Below are 25,118 nucleotides of genomic sequence, written 5' to 3' on the forward strand. Positions count from 1 at the left end.
TTTTCTTTTCAACAAAAATGGGGTGTTTGAGTTCCCATCGTGGTGCAGAGGAAATGAATCTGACTAGGAACCTTGAGGTTGTAGGTTTGATCCCTGGCTTTGCTTAGTGGGTGAAGGATCCTGCATTACTGTGGCTGTGGCGAAGGCCGGCAGCTGTAGCTCTGACTGGACCCCTAGCCTGGGATCCTCCATATGCGGCAGGTGCAGCCCTAAAAAGTCAAAAAAAAAGGGCGGGGGGTGTTACACTATTCATAATTTGCTTTTCCACATACCTCTGAGAGACATCTCTCCCCGTCAGAACATATAAATCCATCTCACACTGACAGACATCATAGCTGTTCACTTTTATTTTTATCACCATGCTCCTGAGTGGCAATCTTTCTAAAATATACTTAAATCCTTTTCTGACTTATCAGGGAGGAAATAGTGAACATACCTTTTCTCAGAATTACTACTACGAAGATCAATACTATACTGTGCTATGTATGTTACAGAAACATCCCCCAGAGGTTAGTGCCATATGTGAAGATAGTTGTTTAGTACTAAATAGAACTGAATTAGCGTTCTATGCTTTTTAGGTTCTGATAGCACTTTGTCTTTTGTCTGTGATCTGTCACTTCTTCACCATCTCCTGTTTCTGGCTGTATCTCCCCCCCCCCCCCATTTACAGTAAACTAGGAAACCATAAACAAAGCTTGCTTTGATATGAAAGCCTAAGGATATTCTTTATGAGTGAATAGTTTTTTTCATAATTCCGGCTATGCAAAAGTCTGTTTATAAATAAGCTCACTGTGCTCTGAATAGCTATGGCTGTTGAATCAGTGTAGTTCAAGCTAATAATTAGGTCCAAAAAGATTCATCAATCAAACACATTCCAGGTAAGAAATCAATACCACGGTCAGCCACAGCTTCAAATTCAATATTACCTCATTTCATTTACTCCTAATTTGATAAAGAATTTATAGAAATATAGTGCTTTGATAATAAGGACCTCTGCTTCAAGAGACACTCAGATTATCTTGGTAAATTCAGACCTGTAGAATTTGATAAGTAAATATAAGAACAGTAAAAGGAGATGTGAATATCTTAAAAGGTTGACAGAAGGACATGGTAACTACCTAGTCTCTCTTTTTTTATTTTTATTTAAAAATCTGTTTTTGCCTTTTTGCCATTTCTTGGGCTGCTCCCTCGGCATATGGAGGTTCCCAGGCTAGGGGTCGAATCAGAGCTGTAGCCACCGGCCTACACCAGAGCCACAGCAATGCGGGATCCGAGCCGAGTCTGCAACCTACACCACAGCTCACAGCAACGCTGGATCCTTAACCCACTGAGCAAGGCCAGGGGTCAAACCTTCAACCTCATCGTTCCTAGTCGGATTCATTAACCACTGTGCCATGACAGGAACTCCTCTAACTCTTTTTTTAAATTGTAGTTAATTTGCAATGTTGAGTTAGTGTCAAGTGTACATCAAAGTGATTTATATATATATATATAAATATATATATATCTATTCTTTTCAGATTCTTTTCCATTATAGGTTATTACAAAATATTGAGTATATAGTACCCTGTGCTACACAGTAGGTCCTTCTTGTTTACCCATTTTATATATAGTGGTGTGTACATGCTAATCTCACTCTCAATTTATCAAACTCTTAAAGCATAAAAAAAGTCATATTATTTTCTCACTTACTAACACAAGAAATAACTTATTTGAGGGGATTAAGGAATATCAACATCTCTAGCATGAATGAGGAAGGTTGGCCCCCCTGCTTCTACCCTTAGTTCATAATGTTTTAAAAGTCTTGTCCAGGTAAACCACAGACAAACTCCTTGCTACGGCTGACATTTTACAATAAAAATATTTTAGAATGCAGTTTTTAAAACATTTAGGATGAGAAATTTGAATGTCACTACTAAGAGTCCTGGTGGCTATCACATTTTTTAGGAACAACCTGCCATTTCAATGACACGGTAACTTTCAGATTTATTGTGATTGATGTGATTTTTCCCCCCAAACAGGTTCTAAACTCAAGACACCTGAGGTGTTGGACTTGTGAACATGTTTATTATTACACTGGCTTAAAACACTATCTTGCTAATAAGAATAGAACTGAGGGGGTTTTGTGAGTCTCATATTTAGTATATATTTTTTAAAATTCCAAAATGTAAAATTTCTATAAACTGGTCCTTCATATAAGGTCAAAAATTAGTGTAAAATGTTCAAGAAAAGTAGGGGAAGTAACTAGTTTTGAGTGTTTTGGGCCAGAAACGTGAAGTAGATATTTATTACTATTTCATGAAGAATAGAATAAAAGACAATAATGGCTACTGCCTCCAGTGTCATTGTTAGTCCTGCTTTTTTTTTTTTTTTGTCTTTTTGCCTTCTCTAGGGCCGCTCCTGTGGCATATGGAGGTTTCCAGGCTAGGGGTAGAATCGGAGCTGTAGCCGCTGGCCTTTGCCAGAGCCATAGCAACGTGGGATCCAAGCCGTGTCTGCAACCTACACCACAGCTCATAGCAATGCCAGATCCTTAACCCACTGAGCAAGGCCAGGGATCGGACCCGCAACCTCATGGTTCCTAGTCGGATTCGTTAACCACTGAGCCATGACGGAACTCCAGTCCTGCTCTTTTAAGTATATAAACATCTTCTTTTAAAAGCACTCTTCCCAGAATTCCAAGTAACATAGCATGACAAAATGATTTGATATAGAGCACTATAGCTGACAGGAAAGAAGAAATAAAATCCTGGCTTCCTGACTCCCAGTCCACTGGTATTTGCCCACAACTACAAACTTTCTCAAGTCATTTTAAGCACCAAGAGCCTGATGCAGAGCAACAGGTGGTCTAAAAATGGCCAAGAAAGTCTCTCTGACTGCTATTCTCCTGCTGCCCCACAGAGGGGTCTTATCACAAACTCTACCCAAGTTTCTCAGCACAAATACTTCATTACTGGTTAGTTACTAACCAAACTAATCCGAGCATTTCACTTTGTAGTAATACATATCAGAGTAGTGGAACTTTAGAGAAGCTTAGTTTGGTTAAGAGTTGAAGTACAGGAGTTCCCGTCGTGGCGCAGTGGTTAACGAATCCGACTAGGAACCATGAGGTTGAGGGTTCGGTCCCTGCCCTTGCTCAGTGGGTTAACCATCCGGCGTTGCCGTGAGCTGTGGTGTAGGTCACAGACGCGGCTCGGATCCCGCGTTGCTTTGGCTCTGGCGTAGGCCGGTGGCTACAGCTCCGATTCAACCCCTAGCCTGGGAAACTCCATACGCCGCGGGAGTGGCCCAAGAAATAGCAACAACAACAACAACAACAAAAAAAGAGTTGAAGTACATGTAAATGCTAGGAAAAAACACACGAAAAAGTATCTTGATTCAATAGCTCACTGGGATTAGCTTTTATAAATACTAAGTAATTTGAGTAATTTTCCTAATTATAAAATAACTAGACGTATACTATAGAAAATTGGGAAAATATCAAAAGTGAAGAGAAAAAAATTGCATAGTCTCATCACACAGGAAAAAAAATACAGGCAGTTTTTACTTTTGCATGGGACAGTGTTAAATGAAACCTGTACATACTGGAATTGTGTCCTCACTTTGCATGGTTCCATGGTAACTGGTATCAAATCTGTACTGCCTGTACTGTTAACTTTCATTTTTTCCTACAAATTATTCATTATATACATATTTTTAAAAATACTAGGCTAGTACATTATATTGTGTTTTCAGTTTTATATACCGCTTTTTTTCAATTACCTTTTTTCAAGACATGAAAAATTCATTTACAGATATGATTTATAATGGCCACACAATTTTCCATTCTATGAATACAACTGCAATTTAACACATACCTTTCAATTCAATGGGTACGTTGTTGCATATCTTTTGCTATTATAAATAATTCTGTGATGAAAATCTTGGCAGTAAATTTTTGTGGTTATCTCTAATTAATTCTCTAGGATAAATCCTTAGAAGTGGAATTACTGAGGGAAATGGCATGAACATCCTTAAAGCTCTTAATACCTATTGTTAAATCTCCATCTCATATTGAAGTTCTTTTAAAAGAAGATAGAACAATGGCAGTTAATCTTTTATGAGCCCCTAAAAACATAAGCACTCTTTTCCTCACCCATATTGATTCAGATTACTGGAAGTCAAACCTCTAATCTTCATTCTGCTGTCTCGCTAGATTTCTAATATTGCTCTGAAAAAATATGACCACTATCCCTTTACTTTTAAAGATTAGTCATAATATGGGCTTACTAGATTTTGTTTTGTTTTTTTTTCCTTCTTCAAGAGGATGAAGGAAATTTTAAATTTCAAACTTTTAAATTTCAAACAACTCAGATTAATTTTTTCATAGGGACCTAAATTTAACACTTCTGGAATTAAACACTTCTGGAATTAAACACTTCTGGAATTGCTTTTTTTTCGAACTCACATCCTCATGGATACTAGTCGGGTTCATAACTCACTGAGCCACAACAGGAACTCCAACTAGGGTGCAGTTCTAATCCCAGGCATTTACTAGTTGTATGGCTTCAGGTTAGTTACTTAACCCTTCTAAGCCTGTCTTCTCATCTATAAAAAGGGATAATGCTACCACTTACTTCTTAATGACTGTTCTGAGGATAAGAAAATAATGTAAAGTGTGAAGAACTTATTTTCAGCATACTGCTTGGCACAGTAAGCACTCAATATTATTACAATATATTATTATTACTTTACATATGTAATATACAATAATATTATTACAATAAATTTACATCTGAAATAAAATAAGAGACTAGCTAATTTAGTTTTAGTGCTAATAGGCAACATTAAGATAATAAAATTACCAAAATCTTCACAAGAAAAAAAAGAAATGGAGTGTTTTTCTTAATTGAAGTGTAGCTGATTTACAACACTGTGTTAGTTTCAGGTGTATTGCACAGTGATTCAGTATTTTTGTTTTTTGTAACTTATATTCCATTATACATTATTACAAGATATTGGGTATAATTCTCTGTGCTCTACAATAAATGGAATATGTTATTAAGAAGACATATGTTAAAGCATAAGAAAGCGTCTTTTAAAAATAGTCACTTTATTTATTTATTTATTTTTGTCTTTTTGCCATTTTTTGGGCCGCTCCTGAGGCATATGGAGGTTCCCAGGCTAGGGGTCGAATCGGAGCTGTAGCTGCCAGCCTACGCCAGAGCCACAGCAACGCGGGATCCGAGCCGAGTCTGCAACCTACACCACAGCTTACGGCAACGCCGGATGGTTAACCCACTGAGCAAGGGCAGGGACCGAACCCACAACCTCATGGTTCCTAGTCGGATTCATTAACCACTGCGCCACAACGGGAACTCCTAAAAATAGTCACTTTAAAAACTATTACATACACATACAAAAAAAGTATTATAAACATCTCTTTAAATTTTCCTTTATAAAATTTGAGAATATGCCATATCTATCATTTAAAGGCAAATTAAACTAATGAATAGTTCTCTCTGAATCAGTGATAAGAAAAATTAATAAAACAAGTTTCCCTCACCCCCAATCAGTAAACAGAAATGGATTAATAAAAGAGCCTGTTATTACCAGTATTTCTTTATAAAATAAACAGTTTCGTTCAAGTTTTCAACAGGGGCATATTTTACATAATTTTCTTCCTTTCTTTAATACAGGGAAATGTAGTAATGATAAAAGATACCATAATATCTAGGACCCAGCACACGGCACTGCGCTGAGTACTCCATAATCTGAGTTGAGAGGTCTAACGGGAATTTTATTTAACACTTAACAGCAGGAATAATTAACTATTCAGCCATGTCGTAAAAGGCTTTGGCTTTCTAATACAGAATTTAAATCAACAGAGTTAAAAAAAAAACAATGTGAAATACTTACTTTATATTTATTTGCTAGTCTATTATTTAGCCAGCTGTTAAAAAAATCAGCTTTAATATATGCAAAAAGAAACAAACATATTTTCAGAGAGTACTGCTTCCAAAAGGGCTGCTCTGTCTTGGATGGTTAAATATATCACAAGATTTTAGTAAACTGGCTGATACTGATAGGCACTGAAGCATGGGTGTACAAACAGGGATATAAGAGCATTTCTGTTTCTCTTCACTCATGAAGTTATCAACAACAACTATCTTTAAATATAATCCCCAATTTTTGGTTCTAGCAGTTATTAGGAGCCAAGGAATGAGAACAAGCCCAAAAGTAAGAAAGCTGTCACTATAATAAAAGAGTAGCCAAATAGGTCAGGACAAGTAGGAATGCTGAAATCAAAAGCAGGCAACATTCAGAATCTGTGCCTATCTCTTTGAAAGATTTTTCTAATTATTGGCTAGTTTCTTTCTTTCTTTTTTTTCTTTTTTGTCTTTTTGTCTTTTTAGGGCTGCACCTGCGGCATATGGAGGTTCCCAGGCTAGAAGTCCAACTGGAGCTGTAGCCGCCAGCCTATGCCACAGCCACAGCCACGCCAGATCCAAGCTGCAATTGCGATCTACGCCACAGCTCTCAGGAATGCTGGATCCTTAACCCACTGAGCAAGGCCAGGGATCAAACCTGCAACCTCATGGCTCCTAGTCAGATTCATTTCCGCTGCATCACGATGGGAACTCCTAATTATCAGCTAGTTTCAATGAAGGCTACAGAGTTATAATTTTATTAACATATTGCATATTTTAAAAAATCTAGTATTCTCTCAATTTTCTGATATTAGTTCTAGAAAAGCAGGGAAGGAGCAATAAAGCACACTGAGCATATCTATCAGTTTACACACACAGAGAAAAACCAAAGATATTAAGTGCCCAAAGAACCTGAAACTGATTTCCAATTAATCATTCTAATTCATAGTTCATGACCAAAGAACAAAACTCTCTATGCACACGGAAAGCTGTACAAAATTGGGGGTTTCCCCTTCTAAGATGACTTTGTGGTTTAGCAGATGGCACAGGGGGAGAAGGAGAGGGAGAAACTGACAAAAAAGAAAAAAAAAAAAAAGAAGAGAACGAGAAAACTATAAGCTATATTCTAGCTGGCTGGATTACTTGGTTTTCGCAAAAAAAATAACCATCTCTGTTTTGTATGAAATAAGTCAAATCAAGAGTAATTCCTCAAAGAGTTTTCAAAACTTGAAGATTCCAAGCTTTAGAGTCAAGACATAGTATCTTGGGAATAGCTAAATTTTGGTAGATAAACAAGTGAGTATTAAAAAGTTATGAGTTTATATTACATGGATCAAATACCTTACTGGAAAGTTGCATATTCAACTTCCGTCACACCTGTAACTGACCAGGTGCCTGCCAAGAACAACCCACCTCTTAGCTTCCTGCTCAAATATGTCTGCTTCTTGGGAAAAGATGGAAGTTTCAACATTCTTAGAAAGTGTTTACAACAGTATGCCTTACCGAAAGGAGGTAGTCCATACGTTTGGGTTGCCTGAGGGTAGACAGCATAGGGTTGAGACTGCTGCAGTGTTGGGTACTGAGTCTGCCCAGGATAAGCAGTTTCCGAAACAGGAACTGAGAGGATATGTGCATAAGGTCTAGGAAAGTCCAAAGAAACAAACATTTTCATGAGAGAAAAGCAGGGGAAATAGATAATACCACTAGGAGCAAAAAAATCAGCAATGAGGAAACTAACTTGCCACATAAAACGTCTCCTACTATGGTCAAATAGAACTAGTTTTTCCTTTCCAGCTTCCTCTGTCACTTACCTAACAAACAATTTTACAGAAAATTTAAGTTTCAAATATCCTCCCAATGTCCAATCACTATGCTACAAACATTTGTGGTGTGCTACATGTAAAGACTCTACGTGAGATACAAGTATGGATTAAGCTCTTTTACGCTTTATGTTTAAATGCAGAATAAAACCCTGAAACGACAGCAAACTGGAGAGAACAGGATTGGCAGCTGGCTCCATTTTTCACCTAGCCCTCTGGGCCAAACTAAAGTTCTGAGAGGGAAAGTGGGACTTGGAAGAGAGGTTGAGGTTGGCAGAGAAAAAGGCAAGCAACCTTTTTTTATTAGAAAATAGGGAGTAGGGGTGTGGCCCAATATCCCCAGATGAAGCCTATAAAATAGGAGCCATGAAACTAACATAATCTGAGAAGTCCTAGATAGGATACAGAATTGCTCCGCTGGTAGTTAAGCCAGAGTATACTGGCCACTGCTTGGTGCCGCCAACCAGGTTTAGCTAGAGATTTGAATTCAACAGTGAACCTTCTGAGCTTTTAAACTAGCTAGATGACCTGGTTGTTTCATCCATGGAATAAGGTGGTGTCACATTTTATGCACTGAATTTTTATTATTTATTTATTTATTTATTTATTTTTGTATGCACTGCATTTTAAGATACCAGTTACTTTATTTGGTTGAGTTATGCTGTACTTATAAAGCAAGAAAGCGTCATATGTACCATATAGATCATAAAAATAAAATACTGATGCAGGGGTGTCTCAGAAAAGATTTTTTTTTTCAGCTGTGGGGGAGAAGAAAACGAAGGAAGGCTATAAAGAAGTGGTCCGTGAACTGAGCAGATTGAATGTGCAGAAACAGGAGAGAAAGGGAATTCTGGGAAAAGACAAAAACTCTGACAAAGGTACAGAGGAGGAAAGAAAGGGCTTCATCCTTCAAGGAGCACAGATTACATTAAGGGAAATTATATGAAGACAGAGAGCAAAGACCTTGGATATCAGGCTGTAAGTGTTCAGACAAATCTGAAATAACTGGCAGTCACTGAAACTGTTGAACAATGAATGGCAAGATCAGAACTGTTTTTAATAAAGTTAGTTTGATATTGCTTTGTAAAAGGAATTAGAAGGGGGGTACTTGAAAGAGGCAGTTAAAAATACAAAGGTTTAGATAAGTGGTAAGAAGGTCTCTGCATTTAGAAGGCATAGCTAATAAGGTGTCCTAAATGCAGCAGGTATATAAATATTTTGCGAATGAATGAATGAATGAATTTCAAATACATGATATTCACATCTTAGTAAACTTTAAAAGACTGAATTTGAAAATTTCTATTCTTCTTAGCCAGAAGACCAGGAAATAGCTCGCACTATAGTTGTTAACCACATCATGTGGGAATGATTAAAAATCTTAGTGACTTCAAAAAGATTAATCTTCAGATATGATAAAGATCATAATATCCTTTTTCATACAGTTTCTTTATAGCTAAATTATTCTCTTATCTTCTTCATAATGATCTCAGAGAACCGGATAAGTTATTTCATAGAAGACAACGACCACATGAAAATGTCTGGCCCAAGGATGTGATTAGTTTTAATACCAGATTAGAATTTGGGAAACTCATTGTGTTCACTTTTCAGTTAGCTTATTTTTTAACTGATGCAAAAGTCAAGTGGTACAAATGGGCACAAAAAGGAAAAAGCGTTCTTTTTTAACAGCCACATAGGTATCACTCTTCTCTGTTACCAATTTCTTTATGTATCCTGCCTATGTAAGCACATAAGAATTTGCCATAGTTTAATAAAGCACACTTGTATCTATCTATGTATACAGGCTCACTCTTTTTTTTTAATTTAATGATTTTTATTTTTTTCCATTATTAGACTCATTCGTCATCAATGCACACTTGGTAGCTTGGTATACACACTGTTTTGCACTTATTCATCTTAGAGATGATTAACTTAATGGATCTTAAATGCTGATCTTACCTCAGGAGGCCCAAAATATTGCCTCCTAGTGACTTCAACCCACTAAATCTATCTAACTTCAGGCCTATTTCTACTCCGAGGACACTCCTAAATCAAGAAACTGAAGAGAGATTTCAGGCTGAGCCTGGCTTTAGCTTTTCAATTGATCTATTAAAGTTGAACAGAGAGAGAATGATCAGAAGTCAATCAGTGATACGCTTTAATCACTAATGGTATTTTGCACTTTCAGTGCCTATTCATTTCCATTGAGCTCCTGTGTAACAGTGATCTATTCCTGACAACCATGTACTTTTTAAAAGGACATCACATAGACTCTATAATTAGAGGGAATAAAAAATTGAAGTAAGGACAGAACAAGAAAGGTGAAAATTAAAGGTTAATAACTTTAATATTGTTAAATTTTGCAATGAATCTAGATAAAAAGCATATAGATTCTTGAAATAATTGTTCAACTTACTTCGCAGAATACATTTGTGAGGTATAATCATTGGATGAGCGAGGGATGTAATCGGTGCATGTCATAACTGAAAGAAAGATATCACCAGGTAGAAAGTTAGAACATTTCAAAAACGAAATGGGAAATTTCCACATCTCACTGTATATTCTTTCAAACTAAGTAACAGGATACAGCTGAGATGTTAGATTCTTAGAAAGACAATGCAGTAGGAAATAACTCACTCTTCTAATAACGGGTGTGCAGACTTCTATAAAAATAAAAACAGCTGGAATGCAAGGGGTGTGGAAAAGAGCTGAAGGTTGGCACCAATTGATCTCTGCCTTCAGCCATCACTGCTCTAAAACCATAGATGAAGCAACTCTCAGCTGTGCTCATAGGTGAACTTGAATTGCAAGAGTCATGTCTGGGAAACCACATTACACTTCTTCTTCAGCTTATTCATTCTCTGGGTTTCTACTCTGTTCTGAGTAAAAGGTCATAAGAATGATGTGCATGAAGACAGACCTGGAGGAAGCGCCCAATTTTATTAGAAAACTGTTGCTAGTGCTGTATATAATCAACAGCAGAAAGACGCAAGTATGCTTCTGTACTATTTTTTTTTTGCTTTGTAGTAAAAGCTTTAAGTTTGGCAAAGCAGAAACAGACCTGAGGAACTGATATGATGCTCTGATAAACTACCAAGTACAGAGATTTTCATAGCTACTAGAAAGGAAATTAATTTGAATTCTCTAATGGTTCCTTCTCTGGTGACAAATACTTTGAAAAACCCAAAGCCTTTTCCTCCTCTGATTTAATTTAAACTAGAGATTGACAAAATATTCTAGGAGACCTAGGCCAATTTTTACTTCTCTGGAGAATGAATGCATCTTGATTTTTACAGTACTTGGGAACCATAAAAGGATTATACAGAATTAGGCATAATCTTCTTAATTATACTATAACTTCTCTGCTTTCTCCGCAAGCTGTGGGACAGATGCCTTCCTATTAAAGCATAAAGCAATATTAAGCATGTGTCCTAAAACCCCAAGTTTTCTGCATATGAGGCAGGTTAATCAAGTTTCAATGACCTATGTAAGTTACACAACAAGCCAAACCCCAGAATAAAATTCCACAAAATGAATAAAACTAAAATTTCTTTAGCATTGTGTAAATAAATTTGGATGTGTTTAACTTTGTATTGGTTAAAAAAAAAGTAGCTCCAGTGGAGATGGGGCAAAACCTTGAAATACATTCTGAAGGTAAAACAGGACATCCTGATGAATTTGTACGTTAAGGAATGAGGAAGACAGGGGAATACAGAAAATCTCCAGTTTTTAGTTTGAGCAACTGGAGGGATAGTGAAAGCACTTCCTAAGATGGGTAAGTTTAGGAAGAGAACAGATTTGGTGAGGGCTAAGGGAATAAAAAGCTGTCACACATTTAACTATGACTTTCCATTTATTTATTTGATCATGCCTGAGGTATGAAGAAATTTTTAGGCCAAGGTTTCGAACCTGTGCCACAGCAGCACCCTGAGCCACAGCAGTGATAACCCTGGATCCTTAATCCACTGAGCCACCAGGGAACCGCATGACTTCCCTCTTAGAGATTAGAAATGTCAAGTAAGCAGTTGGATACACAATGAAATTAGGGGATAAGTCAGATGAGAAATACAAATTTGGAATTCATTAACAATGTATAAAGTATTTAAAGTAGTGTAAATGGTGAGAGGATACAGAAAGAGCAAAGATCCAGGCTAGAACCAAATCCTGAGGGCCACCAACATTCAGATAGTGGGAGAAAGGCCAGCAAAGGAGAAAGGTGGGAGAAAAAGTTGTGAGAGGGTGTATACAAGGAGAAAGAAATGTTCACTAGAACTAGTACTTTCCATTACTGAAAGTAACTAATGACCCTGACAAAGCAATTTCATTCGAAGAATGGTGACAGAGCTAAATTTGAGAAGGTTGAAGAGTGAATGGGAGATGAGAAAGCAAGTGAAGACAATTCTTTCCAGAGGTTCCACAAGGTCATGGAACAAAGATAAGGTCTATACCTAGTGGGGGATGTGGAGGAAAAGAAGAGTTTTGTTTGTGTTTTAAGATGACAGATACTAGATCATGTCTCTTTACCGACAGGATGGATTAAGAAGAGAAGAACATCACTATGCAGGAATGGTATTAGGATAACCGCAGTACCAAGTCCTTGGGGAAGATAAGAACAGGTAGGATAGAAAGCACAAATAAAAGGTCTTAACTTTGACAGGCGCAATAATACTATCTCCATTCTGACAAGAATGAAGCAAGAGAACATGAGTACAAACACAGGCAGGTCTGACGATCTGGTGGGGCGGTGGTGCGTAATAAGGGAGCTTCCTATCAGACAGCTTCTATTTGAGAAGAAAGCATCAGTTAAATATGAAGGTGAGAGAGTACAGGTGCTTTGAGAGGAAAGAAGTGGTGTGACATATTTACTCATGAGTAAAATGTAGTAGGATTTTCAAGTACATTTAGTGTCCATTTAAGGCCCTGTGAGTAGAGTCAGCTAGGTGTATAATTTATCCAATAATGTTTAGCTATTTGAATGCACTTAGAGAAAAGGTGGAGAGTTGGATTAAATTAGGATTGGGATTTAGCAAGAATACAAGAAGCAAAATTATTGAATGTATTTGTATTGGAGTAATTATAATAAAGAACCATAGAATAGATGTTGAATAAAAAAGGACAGGAGGAGTTCCCACTGTGGCTCAATTGGATCAGTGGGATCTTTGCAGTGGCAGGATGCAGGTTCCATCCCTGGCCCGGCACAGTGAATTAAAGGACCCAGCCTTGCCACAACTGTGGCTTGGATCTGATCCTTGGCCTGGGAACTCCATATGCCAAGGGGATGGCCAAAAAATAGGGGGGAAAAAAAGGAAACAGGAGAAGAAGGAAATTATGGGTACTGGATAGGTCACCTACACGACTGTTGAAATCCCAACAATAATAAGGGTCTCGGTGGAAAAGAAAACAAAGAAGATCTGGTCTTTAAAGAGCAAAATAACTAGGAGATAAAATAGAAAGTTAGAGGTATAGACTTCAAAGGAACTAGAGTTTCTGAAGGAGAAAAAGCAGAAACAATTTGCAAGGAGCAAAAAGACTCAATTGACTTCTGGGCCCTGATGTATATAAGGAAGAGACCTTTTTCTTGAGGACGAGTGAGATAGGAAAAAAAAGTAGAGGAGGGGTTCCCTTCATGGTGCAGTGGAAACAAATCCACAAATCCAACTAAAATCCATGAGGATGCAGTTTTGATCCCTGGCCTCATGCAGTGGGGTCAGGGTTCCAGCGCCATCATGAGCTGTGGTGTGGGTCACAGACACGGCTCGGATCCCAGATTCCGCGTTGCTGTCACTGTGGTGCAGGCCGGCAACTGTAGCTCCAATTGGCCCCAATTTGCCCCCTAGCCTGGGAACATCCATATGCCTCAGGGACAAGGCCCTAAAAAGCAAAAAAGAAAAAAAAAATTAGAGGAGACAATTTCTATTGATTAGAGCATTTTTCCATATGTATCAGAATATCCTAGCTATCCTCTTGAAAACGCAGATCAGGTCTACTGAATGATAATTACTGAAGAAGAGGCTGGAATTCTACGTTACTAACAAGCACGCCAGATGGCACTCAGGTACACTAAAAGTTTTGAGAACCACTGTAACAGCACCTTGGAGGAAATAATATATACAACTCAAGACATACATTAAAAAAAAAAAAGGAACACAATTTTTTAATACATGGGAATTATGTAAGGTTAAGCATAATCACCTTAAGATATCCCCCAGATAAATGTCTTTAACAAATTTACTCTTTTAAAGTGTGTGGTAAAATATGGAAGGGCATGGCTATTTAATTTAAGTGGATTCTATGTGATTTTGTTCCTCAGTTGGTATGTCAATAAGGCTTATAGGAGAGCACAAGGATGAACGTACACATATATGTGGCAATGAAAGGCTTCTGGATATTCTGAGACAAATAATGCATTCAGCGAAAACCAATTTTTTTTTTAATAAAAGAAAAGCATCACCTGGTCATAGGAATACCTCTTCCATGGTTCACAGAATATAGTACTTACTTTCCTCTGACATGGTAAGGTTTGAAGCAAGGCTTGAAGTTTCAGGTTTCTGATCATTGACTTCAGGGTTGCTTACTTGACTGGGAAAACCAAAATGAATATATTAGCCCCTGACTGATCTGTGGCATTGCTAAAAGTGATTAAATCACACCATTTCTTCCTAGGTAAGTAAGAGGAAAGGTAAGTTTACTTCGTGATATCTTATTCTTGGTTTTTAGCAGCTACCTAAAGAACTAGGACCATGGCTAGTACCCTCAACCTTCTACTGTTCTTTGTCATAGCCCTGGACCATTTCAGCTTTTATATCACTCAGAGATTCCAGCTAAGCTACAGGCAAATCAGATTCTCTTAAAGACCACAGTAAAAGAAAAATTCCACAACACTTAAAAATGCTCTCACTTTATTTCCAAAGTACCAAAGAAAAGCAAGGAGATGCCTGATTTCAGACAGTGGTCCTCATAATCACTTAAGAAACTTTTTCAAATTATACATGCCTGCGTCCAAGAAGGGGTTCCAAACTTTAAAATGGTGCACTCCATTGTATTTTTCTTTTACCCCCATTAAAAAAAAAACCCAAATTTTTGTTAGCATACCCCAAACTTAGCACTATCTTAAAAAAAAAAAAAAAAAAACCAACAAGACAAGACAAACTACAAAAGACAAATCATGTAAACTGGGAAGACAAGTCATTATGTTAGACACTTTAATATTGGGAAGATACTACAATTCTGAAATGAATGAACGAAATCCTCCCTCTTCCTTCTACCTTCTTTTCCACTCTCTCTCCCTCAACTATCAGTACAGCATAGTGCTTAAGAGTGCAGATTCTAGAACCAGACTGCTTGAGTTCATATTTCACTTTGCCAAAACTTTATGACTTTAGGCAAGTCACTGAACTTTGTGCTCCAGTTTCTTCAACTGTCAATGAGGGATAATTATAGAACCTACCTTTTACGGTTATTACAGGGATGAGTGAGTTAATATATGAAAAATACTGAGAGCAGAGACTAGAACAGACTAAGTACAAAATAACTGTAACTATTGTTATTAAATACAAATTCTCCCCAGCGCAGGTATCCTTCCCACATTTGTGTTCCCTACCAAGAAATCTGCTTTGCTGCTCTACACTCTAGGAGAAGTGGAGGACACTGTCCCTGACACTCCACATATCTGGAAACATAAGACTGACTAATAAAAGGTAAAAGTACTTTTTACATAGAAAAATTTTTTAAAGAAATGTTATTTATAAAAAAAATACACAGCATCAAAATTCTTAAAGCTGTCATATCTTTTCTCAACGGACCTCTAATATTCAAGTTACAATGTTGATAAAGGTTTTTTCCCCTGGTATATTCTGAATGTTCAAACAATTTTTCCCCAGATGTAATTAATTTTGAAAGGTAAATTCCCAGATGAAGTTTATTTTAATCTACTTACTCAAATGTCTGTATTCTTGGAATAGCACTTAATATACTAACCAAGACATAACTATGGAAATTGAAGAGTAACGGTAAGAACCACACTGAATAGTAATATCACTGTTTCCCCAAATGGTTATTTCTTGTAATTACCTGAATGGCTGGTAAACATACAGACTCTGGGCCTCACCTATGTCTCCTTAAGTGGGATTCCAAGGAGCAAGGTATAAACCCAGACAAGAACTTGACATTTCTGACTATAATGACTGCTCTTCTATGTCAATAAGTCTGGATTTCACTGTTATATCTACTGTGGAAAGATTGTTTCTAGATCTTGTACCTTAGAAGGTATATTTGTAAGGTCTGGTACACAATGGACCTATTCCTAAAACCCTATGGTCCTGGAATCTTACAGCAAAATTCTCTATTCATTTGAGTACCTAGAGATTAAACAGAAACAACAGCACCAAGACAGTGAATTAACTCTAGCACTTTGGTAAATATTTTAAATTATATACTGTCTCAAAATATAAACATAAATTTTACTTAACAATATGCACATGATGGAAAAAAATGTTCTAAAATAAAATGTCCCTCCAAAAAAAAAAGCAAAAAACACTCAAACTCTAAAAGTAAGCATCCAAATACCTCATTCTCATTTTCTCATTCAATTAAACGCTTGTCAATAATTAGCACAATCAACCAATGAACAGATAAATAAAATATGGCATAGACATATAATGAAGTCACAGTCAGCCTTAAAAAGGAAGGAAATTCTGACACATGCTACAGATGGATAAAGACATTATGCTAAATGAAAAAAGCAAATCAAAGAAAGACAGACAATTTATGATTTCACTAAAAGGATGTACTAGAGTAGTCAAAATCATAGAGATAGAAAGCAGAATGTGGTTGTCAGGAGTTGGGAGAAGGGGGAAATGGAGAGTTACTCTTTGATGAATGAACACAGTACTTCAGTTTGGGAAGATGAAAAAAGTTCTGGAGGTGGATGGTGGTAATGGTTGCATAACAATGTGAATGTATTTAGTGCCACTGGACTTTATATTTAAAAATGACTGAAATGCTGAATTTTATGTCATATAATATTTTATTTTATTTTACGTCTTTTTTTTAAGGGCCACACTTGTGGCTTACAGAGGTTCCCTGGCTAGGGTCGAACTGGAGCTGTAGCTGCTGGCCTATGCCATAGCCACAAGCAACACCAGATCCGAGCCACGTCTGTGACATAGACCACAAATCACAGCAACACCGGATCCTTAATCCACAAAGCGAGGCCAGGGACCAAACCTGCGATCTCTTAGATGCTAGTCAGATTTGTTTCCGCTGAGCCACGACGGGAAAGTCTGTCACGTAATATTTTATAATAAAGAAGCTGCTGAAAGAGAGAGAAGGAATAACTGCAGGAAAAGATGAAGCTGACAGGTTCCACTGTACAACTGGAGAGGTGAGCCTTAAATAAGAGCACAGGAATGAACTGCAGAGACAAAGGTAACAGAGAATATTATAGAGAAGCAGTTAAAGGGGTAGATATGGTGATAGACAAATAAGGTAGTTCCTTTCCAATTTCTCTTTGAATTAGGGAGCCAGATCCCCAGCTGAGTAAATGAAGTGGGTGGAGAGGGCAAGGGAAGAGGAAAGGGAGGAGGCAGGAAGGAAGGGTGGGAAGTAGGAAGAAAGGGAGGGAGGAAGGAATGGATGAAAGAGAAATGATTTTACAGACTGAGAAATGAACCAGGAAGAGTGGCTGGACCACCAAGAGTGTTTAAGATGTAATCATGAATGGAAACTGAGACCAGTCAGCATAGTTTTGCATTTTTCTCTCACAATGTTCAGGTGATTGGGAGTAAGTAAGGAATAGGTGGACAGCAGGTTTTAACTAGAGCTGTTAGACCCTCGGTTAGGCTAGGGAAGGATGACAGAAAAACGGGAGAGGAAGTAAGGAACTGAATAGATCTTATAATTTGAGCAGCATAAGGAAGATACTGAAGTCTTTTCTGAGGGAAGGATCAATGCTTGATAGTGAAAATATGATAGATCATTTTATTGGGAATACACAGTCTAAGACGGGGTAGTGTGAAAAAAGAATGAGTGAGGTGGAACGATAGTGTGTGGTGCTATAAAAGTAAGATTCTTGAAATTAAGATGCTAGAAGTGACACAATTACTGGTTCATATGGTTGGTAGACAAACAATAGGAAGTAAGAACTGCGGAAAATTAAAAATCATGGTGTTGTAGAAGCCAGAGCATGACATGCAAAGAAGCTGCCTTTTTCTATAAGCAGAGTGGAGCTAATGAGTGGCTGGCATCCATTTGGTAATTAATGATTAACCCCTGGATATGCTTTATTTCTGTTTTTCCTATTATGTATACTGTACATCTAACTGAAAAATATTCACCATTGTGTCCCCTCCACATATCACAGGATCTGAGAGATAACATGAGGGTGGTACCTAGTGTTGAATAAATAATGAATAAATAAGAAAAAATCAGCACTTACATGTTTTACGGACAAACATTTATAGGGAAATTTTCACCTTAAACCAAATAATTTCCAAACTTAAAAGACTGACACTAAAAACCAAAAAGGGGGTAGTCAACCCACACGCCCATATACTAATAAGCATGTAAAAAAAAAATTATAAGCAGGTCATTAAAAAGAAATTCAAAAAAATAAAAAAATAAAATAAAAATAAATAAAAATAAATTCAACTTTACCTTAAAGTTTGCTCTCCTGATTCCTGCATCTTGGCTTTTTTCACCTGTAAAAATAAATATATAAAGACATCAATGTTGTGATCTATTTTTTAAATCATCTTGCTATTCGAATGGCAGTGTAATATTAACTAATAAATTATAAGGTAACTGTTTCATTTTGTTTTGCTTAGATTTATTTAATTAACCCATTATATTTTAGAGCTAGAAATGGACTTGTTTTTCATATGAGGGGCTCTCTCCTCCCTTTTTTTAAATGGAAAAAAAAAGTGTTTTTCAGATTCAAGGTAAAATGTTTATTAGGATGTTTCATTCAAGATACCATGTTTACCAGGATGAGGTATCCAAACTTGGATATAAACTGGTTAGTTTTAAATTTTAACAGACACATAATTATATTTTCAAGTAAGTAAGTATGGCAACCTCACTAACATCTACTCATTTATTTAACAGAAATCTTTATATTTTAATTACCTACATGCCAAAAATAAAAATAAATTATTATCAGGTTACCAGTGACTTAAAAAATATTCTTCACATTATTGTTTTCTCCCATATTTTCATCTTCTCTAATTCCTTCTAAGGTAAAAGCATTTCCACTGAAACAGTTTAATAATTTACAAATGGAAGATAATAGTTTTCTCTGTGTTTTTATACTACAAAGAATCTGATTTTAGAGTTTTCTGATTAGAATAGCAAGTTACAGTAGAAATATGCTTAGTCATACAAGTTATGAATACTTAAGAGCATTTTAAGCTGACAAAGTACAGAGTGCTGCCAACCCACTACAAAGAGCAAGTACTCACAAAAGCAGAAACTCTTCTAAACAATTTTAAACAAACATATCAGGTGGGAATAGAGCTATTTGATATGATTAAATTTAACATTTCAGACAAAGTAAATAATAAATAAAAGATAAATATAAGGCCCATACTCCTGGACATCTATTCCTCATGAGAAAACATGACAAAATAAACAAAACCAAACATTCCTGGTTCCTTGCTTATCAATACACATTATATAATGCTGCTTTAATTTTTGTACCAGTAAAGATAAAATAGAAAAAGCATTTTAAAAAAACCCTCTAAAAAAAAAAAAATTACAGAGGCACAGGAAGAAAAAAGAAAACAAAAACAAAATCCTTGAGACAGATAAACCCTTAATAAGCATAATATTAAATTCAAAAGCCATTAAGGGAGAAAATAGACTGATTATATAAACATTCAAAACTTTTTTATGATAAAAGATACCACAGACCAACTGGGAGGTCAAGGCAGTCCAGGGTAGTATACATATTGTGACAAAAGAATTTAACTGTATTACAAATATATGACATAGCCTCACTGAAAGGCATGGGGAAAAAATGTGCTGACAGAGTAATGTTGGAAAACAGTGTTTTGACTACAAGGCTAAAGACAAGAAAAATTCAACTCTCTAGTCCATCTGCTGCCATAATTTCACCAAAATACAGGCTCTCGTTATAAAGTATGCTGTCCTTCCCACCTGAAGATGACAGTATTTACATAAGGTCAGATGCTAACATTAATTTTCCAACAGTAGAGATAAAGTTATGCTTAGCTCACCCAAAGACCCTCTTTGCGATCAAAGAAATGAATTTGTGAGCTAATTGATGGAGTAACCAAAACAGTCTATGGTCTCCAAACAGTAATCCATACAAAGAAAACTAGAGCACTGAGGAATCTAAACATCACAGTCTTAATTTTATTAGAGCAATAGAGTAACAAATTTAGCTAAGGAACTCAAAAAAAAAAAAAGGAAAAAAAAAAGCCCTCGAGCAAAACTTTTAAATATACCACAAAGACGACCTTTCAAGTAAGAACTGTGCTTTTTCATTTTTTATTTATTACAGTGCCAACTCAGTATAGAGACTGTACACATAAAAAGAAATGGAGAAAATGTACATAAAGTCCTATCTACCAAACAAAAAGTCTGGGGGAGGGAAAAGAGTTATCAGCTAATTTCCTTTCTTTTTTTATTTTTTTTCTGGTCTCTTTGGGGCTGCACCTGCAGCATGTGGAAGTTTCCACCCAGGAGTCAAATCAGAGCTGTAGCTGCTGACCTACACCACAGTCACAGCAATGCCAGATCCAAGACATGCCTGTGACCTACACCACAGCTCATGAAAATATCAGATCCTTAACCCACTGAGCGAGGCCAGGGATCAAAATCAAGTCCTCAAGGATTCTAGTTGGGTTCAGTACTGCTGAGCCACAACAGGAACTCCGTTATCAGCTAATTTTCATGCATAACTGTTTATCTTGATTTGGGCAATTATGTCCTCCCATAAGTCAGGGATAGGAAACGTGCCACGCTGGCAGTAGAGGCCGGTAAACTAACTCAAAGGATAACAGATTTCACTGGATTACAAAAAGATGAGTTCAAACAATACAATCCAGAAACTAAATGCAGCTACTCTGGAAAACAGTCTAGCAATTCCTCAAAAGGTTTAACAGAATTACCATATAAATCCACTGGTTCCATTCTTGACTATACAACCGAGAGAAATGAAAATACACATTCCCACAAAAACCTGGACATCAATGTTCATAACAGCATTATGCAAAATAGCCAAAAACCAGAAACAACCCTAGTGTTCACAAATAGATGGATAAAAAACAATGATAAATAAAATGATGAATGGCAGTTCCCATTGTGTCTCAGTGGTTAACTAACCCGACTAAGAACCATGAGGTTGCGGGTTCGATCCCTGGCCTTGCTCAGTGGGTTAAGGATCCCACGTTGCCATGAGCTGTGGTTTAGGTTGCAGACTCGGCTCGGATCCTGCATTGCTGTGGCTCTGGCGTAGGCTGGCGGCTACAGCTCCGATTCAACCCCTAGCCTGGGAACCTCCATATGCCGCAGAAGCAGCCCAAGAAATGGCAAAAAGACAAAAATAAAATAAAATAAAATAAAAATAAAATGATGAATGATAAAATCCATACAATGAGACCTTCAGCAATTAAAGGGAATGAAGTACTCATACATGCTAACACAGATAAACCTTGAAAAGATTATGCTAAGTGAAAGAAGCCAGTCACAAAAGGATTAATTATTGTATGAGTCCATTTATATGAAATAACCACAAATAGGTCAATAGGAAAGTAGATCAGTAGTTGCCTAGGATTGATAGGGGAAGTGTGAGAACTGAGATGATTGCTAATAAACACAGTCTTTTTTTTTTGAGCGATGTAAATGTTCTAAAATTGACTGTGGTGAGAGTTGCAAAACTGTGAACATACTAAAAACCATCTAATTGTAAACTTTAAAATGGATATGAATTATATCTCAATAAAGTTGTTATTTTTAAAATGAGATAATCTTATGGGCATGTTATGACTAAAAAGAAAGAATCACTGGCAAATTCATGAATCAGAGTTCTATTTGTGCCTCTCCTAATAAATAAATAAATAAATAAATAAATAAATAAATAAAGCAAGCTTTAAATATAACATAGTGAAGGAATACAAATAACCAATACATGAATTCAGAATATCCAAGTTCAAGGCTCAGTTCCGAGGGATAATTCACTATGTGACTATTTCTCTGCATCTATTTTCTCAACTGTAAAAGAAAAATATAGCTATCCACTTCACAGGCCTGCTGTGAAGATGAAATGGGGGTCAGGGAGAGACTGGGGGGGAAAGAATGAGAGAGAGCTGTTTAGGAAAGACAAAGCACTGTTAAATTTTACTATTATCACCATAAGCAGCAAAGACAAATTTGAATTCCCAAAATTTCAAGGCAAGACTTAAAAATACCACTTGCTAGATAAATAAATTATAATATGCATCTCAAATGTCATTCCAGAATTATTCTGAGATGGCTTACAAGTATAGAATTATAGTGCCTCCTAAGTTTGAACAAGAGGCTAAAGCATACTAGGGCTTGATAAACTGTAATCTTATGAATAATAAATTCAACAGAAGTCAGAATGAAGCCTATAAAAAGGAGGATGTCTGTCAAAATTTATCCACCACTGTCCAATAAACCATATCATTCTCTTTTTCTAGAGAGTCATTTTTTATATTCTATAAAAGGGCTTGCTCATAACCTAGATGAAATTACACACAAAACCCCATATAATACCACTTTCTTTGATCATGCTTACCAAAAGTGATCGAATTATTAATTTGACTTCCAGAACTTGTCATAAGGAAATTAGTATGTACAAAGTAAGAGTAAGCATTCCAAATTACTAGAAAGGTAAGTATCTGTGGCAGAGACAAGTGCCTGTTCCACCACTGTATATAAGGTGTGACTTGTAATAAGAGGCAAAAAACATGTCTTTTAAGTTTACAGGCTACAAGTCCAAGTCACATCTGGACCTAGTAGAAACTAGCGGGCATCAGATCCTACATTTGATCTACACACAGCAACTGATGGAATTTTGGGCTGTTTCTCTTAAGAGGAATGTGTAGGGAAAGGAGTTACATCCTGTTTTTTTGTTTGTTTTTTGCTGCTTTACATATTACTCTCTCTCTCTCTCTTTTTTTTTTTTTTTTTTGCTTTTTAGTACCGTACCCATGGCATATGAAAGTTCCCAGGCTAGAGGTAGAACCAGGACTGCCAACCTATGCCATAGCCACAACTTGTGATCTGAGCTATGTCTGTGACCTACTCCACAGCTCAAGGCAATGCCAAATCCTTAAACCGATGAGGGAGGCCAGGGATTGAACCCGCAACCTCTTGGTTCCTAGTTGGGTTCGAACTCCTGAGCCACGAAGGGAACTCCAACATATTGCTCTTAATGTACAAAAAATGAAACAGGTGAACCAAAGAGAAGACTACGATAGATTCACTTTTAAATACTCAGTAGTCTTTTCCCTCTTCCTGGGCACACAGGATGCTACAAACTGAATGTCACTGTGCCTCTCCACTCTTAAATCCATATTTTGAAACATATCCCCAATATGACAAATTTTGAAGTGATTAGGTCATGAGGATGGAGCTCTCATAAATGGAATTAGTACCCCTACAAAAGAGACCTCCTTTGCCCTTTCCAGCCATGTAAGGACACAGCAAAAAGATGGCAGCCTATGCAGGTCCTTACCAGCCCCCCAGAACTGTGAGAAATAAATAAATAAATTAATTAATTAATTGCTGTTATTTATAAGCTACCCATTCCAGAGCATTTTGTTATAGCAGCTGGAATGGACTAAGACACAGAATGATTGCATTTTCCAGTCCCCCTTGATGACGGTTGGAACCATTCATGTAAGCCACTTTTTTTCTTTTTTGTCTATGCCTGTGGCATAAGGAACTTCTGGGGCCAGGGATCAAAACTGCACTACAGCAGTAACCCAAACCATAGCAATGACAACACTGGATCCTTAACCTGTTGAGTCACCAGGGAACCCTGCATGAAAGCCACTTCTATAACTAACCCTTAAAAAAACATCTCATGTGATCCTTCAATACTCTCTTCCACTTCTTAGGCAACCATGGAGGCCACAAGCTGAAGATAATGGCAAGAAAGCAGGTCCTCATGAAAGCAGCCTTCATGGAAGACTGGCTCAGGAAAGATGTCAATCCAAGGTGATAGAAAAATACACTGCAGATTCTCCAATGTTACTTACCTATAATGAGAATTCTAGTTCATATTCATACTATCATTCATTCAACTGACTATTCTCTATCAAACCTTCCTGCTAGAGAACATAATGACAAATAAAATACAGTCCTTGGCCTCGAGGAAGTTACAGTCTGGTTGAAAAGAAACAGACAACTTCTAAAACAGTGAAATAATGATTTTGATAGAAATTCAAGGCTCTAGGGAACACACAAAAGGAGCACCAAATCCAGTCTTTTTATTAGGGGAAGATGGCCAGGGATTATAGGGACAAAGTAGGCTAGTAAGTCACCAAAAAACTTTCTGGCAGAAGCATTGTATAAGGCAGTGGTTCTCGGGGTTTCTTTCTTGCTGTACGTTGATAATCACTCTCACCAGCTAACACCTGTAATAACATTCTATGATTTCAATACATTAGTCTAAATTGAAACTTTAGGGATGAACTGGATTTAGCCAGGCAACGAGGGGGAATTTGAATTTGGAGGTGGGGAGAAGTAGAGTGATTCACACCCTGGGAACAGCATGAATAAAAAGGTTCACAGATGGGAGAGAGCCTCTCTACTGAGAATTCACTGACTGGGAATTATGTTGGAGGAGGGGTGATAAAAGCAGTCTGTGCAAGTAAAAAGAAGCGTAATCACGAAGGTCCTTATAAGCAAGATTAAGAAGTTCAATTTTATCTTGAGGATAATAAGGGGGCTGGCTGTATTAGTATATTTAGCACCCATTAATCACAGGGCCAAACTAAGAGCCAAAGTTGCTGACATCTCCCCTGCAATCCAGAGCCTATATGCTGAACCAGTTATTTTCCCTGCTCTAAATCAACCCAGGACCAGATACCTAGTGAGAACTCCTCTACCCCCAAACCCCCTGGAATTATTCAAACTAGCCAATCCTAAATTGTATACCCTGCCTAAATTGTATACTTGCCTCGCCTAGCCTGTGGAAACCTCAGTTAAGGCTATGGCCTATGCATTCCCCTAGGATACACTAGGACTCCGCTGTGCATCTCTGCCTCTTGACTGACATCGCTGCTTCTCCCTGTGACTCTGTGTGGCATGCCATGTCTCTCATTTCTAAGAGAACGGTAACATTAAACTTTTCTTTCAATGGCACTGACCTCTCTGTGTTGTCACTCAGTCATCTTTATAA

At 37.1% G+C, this 25,118-nt stretch overlaps 1 protein-coding gene across 2 annotated transcripts in view; it reads right to left on the bottom strand.

The window, feature by feature from the left end:
• The window catches only part of EYA3 (EYA transcriptional coactivator and phosphatase 3), a 92,817-nt gene that overhangs the window by 41,242 nt on the left and 26,457 nt on the right, over window positions 1–25,118 (bottom strand). For both annotated transcript variants that reach the window (XM_047792852.1, XM_047792851.1), the window contains exons 3-6: window positions 18,380–18,423; window positions 14,226–14,305; window positions 10,143–10,209; window positions 7,413–7,549 (exon numbers count right to left, since the gene is read on the bottom strand). In XM_047792852.1, the coding sequence (XP_047648808.1) occupies window positions 7,413–7,549; window positions 10,143–10,209; window positions 14,226–14,305; window positions 18,380–18,423 (328 nt within the window). The remainder of the gene's footprint in view (window positions 1–7,412; window positions 7,550–10,142; window positions 10,210–14,225; window positions 14,306–18,379; window positions 18,424–25,118) is intronic.

Source organism: Phacochoerus africanus, chromosome 8, assembly GCF_016906955.1.
Source record: "Phacochoerus africanus isolate WHEZ1 chromosome 8, ROS_Pafr_v1, whole genome shotgun sequence".
Lineage (NCBI taxonomy): Eukaryota > Metazoa > Chordata > Mammalia > Artiodactyla > Suidae > Phacochoerus > Phacochoerus africanus.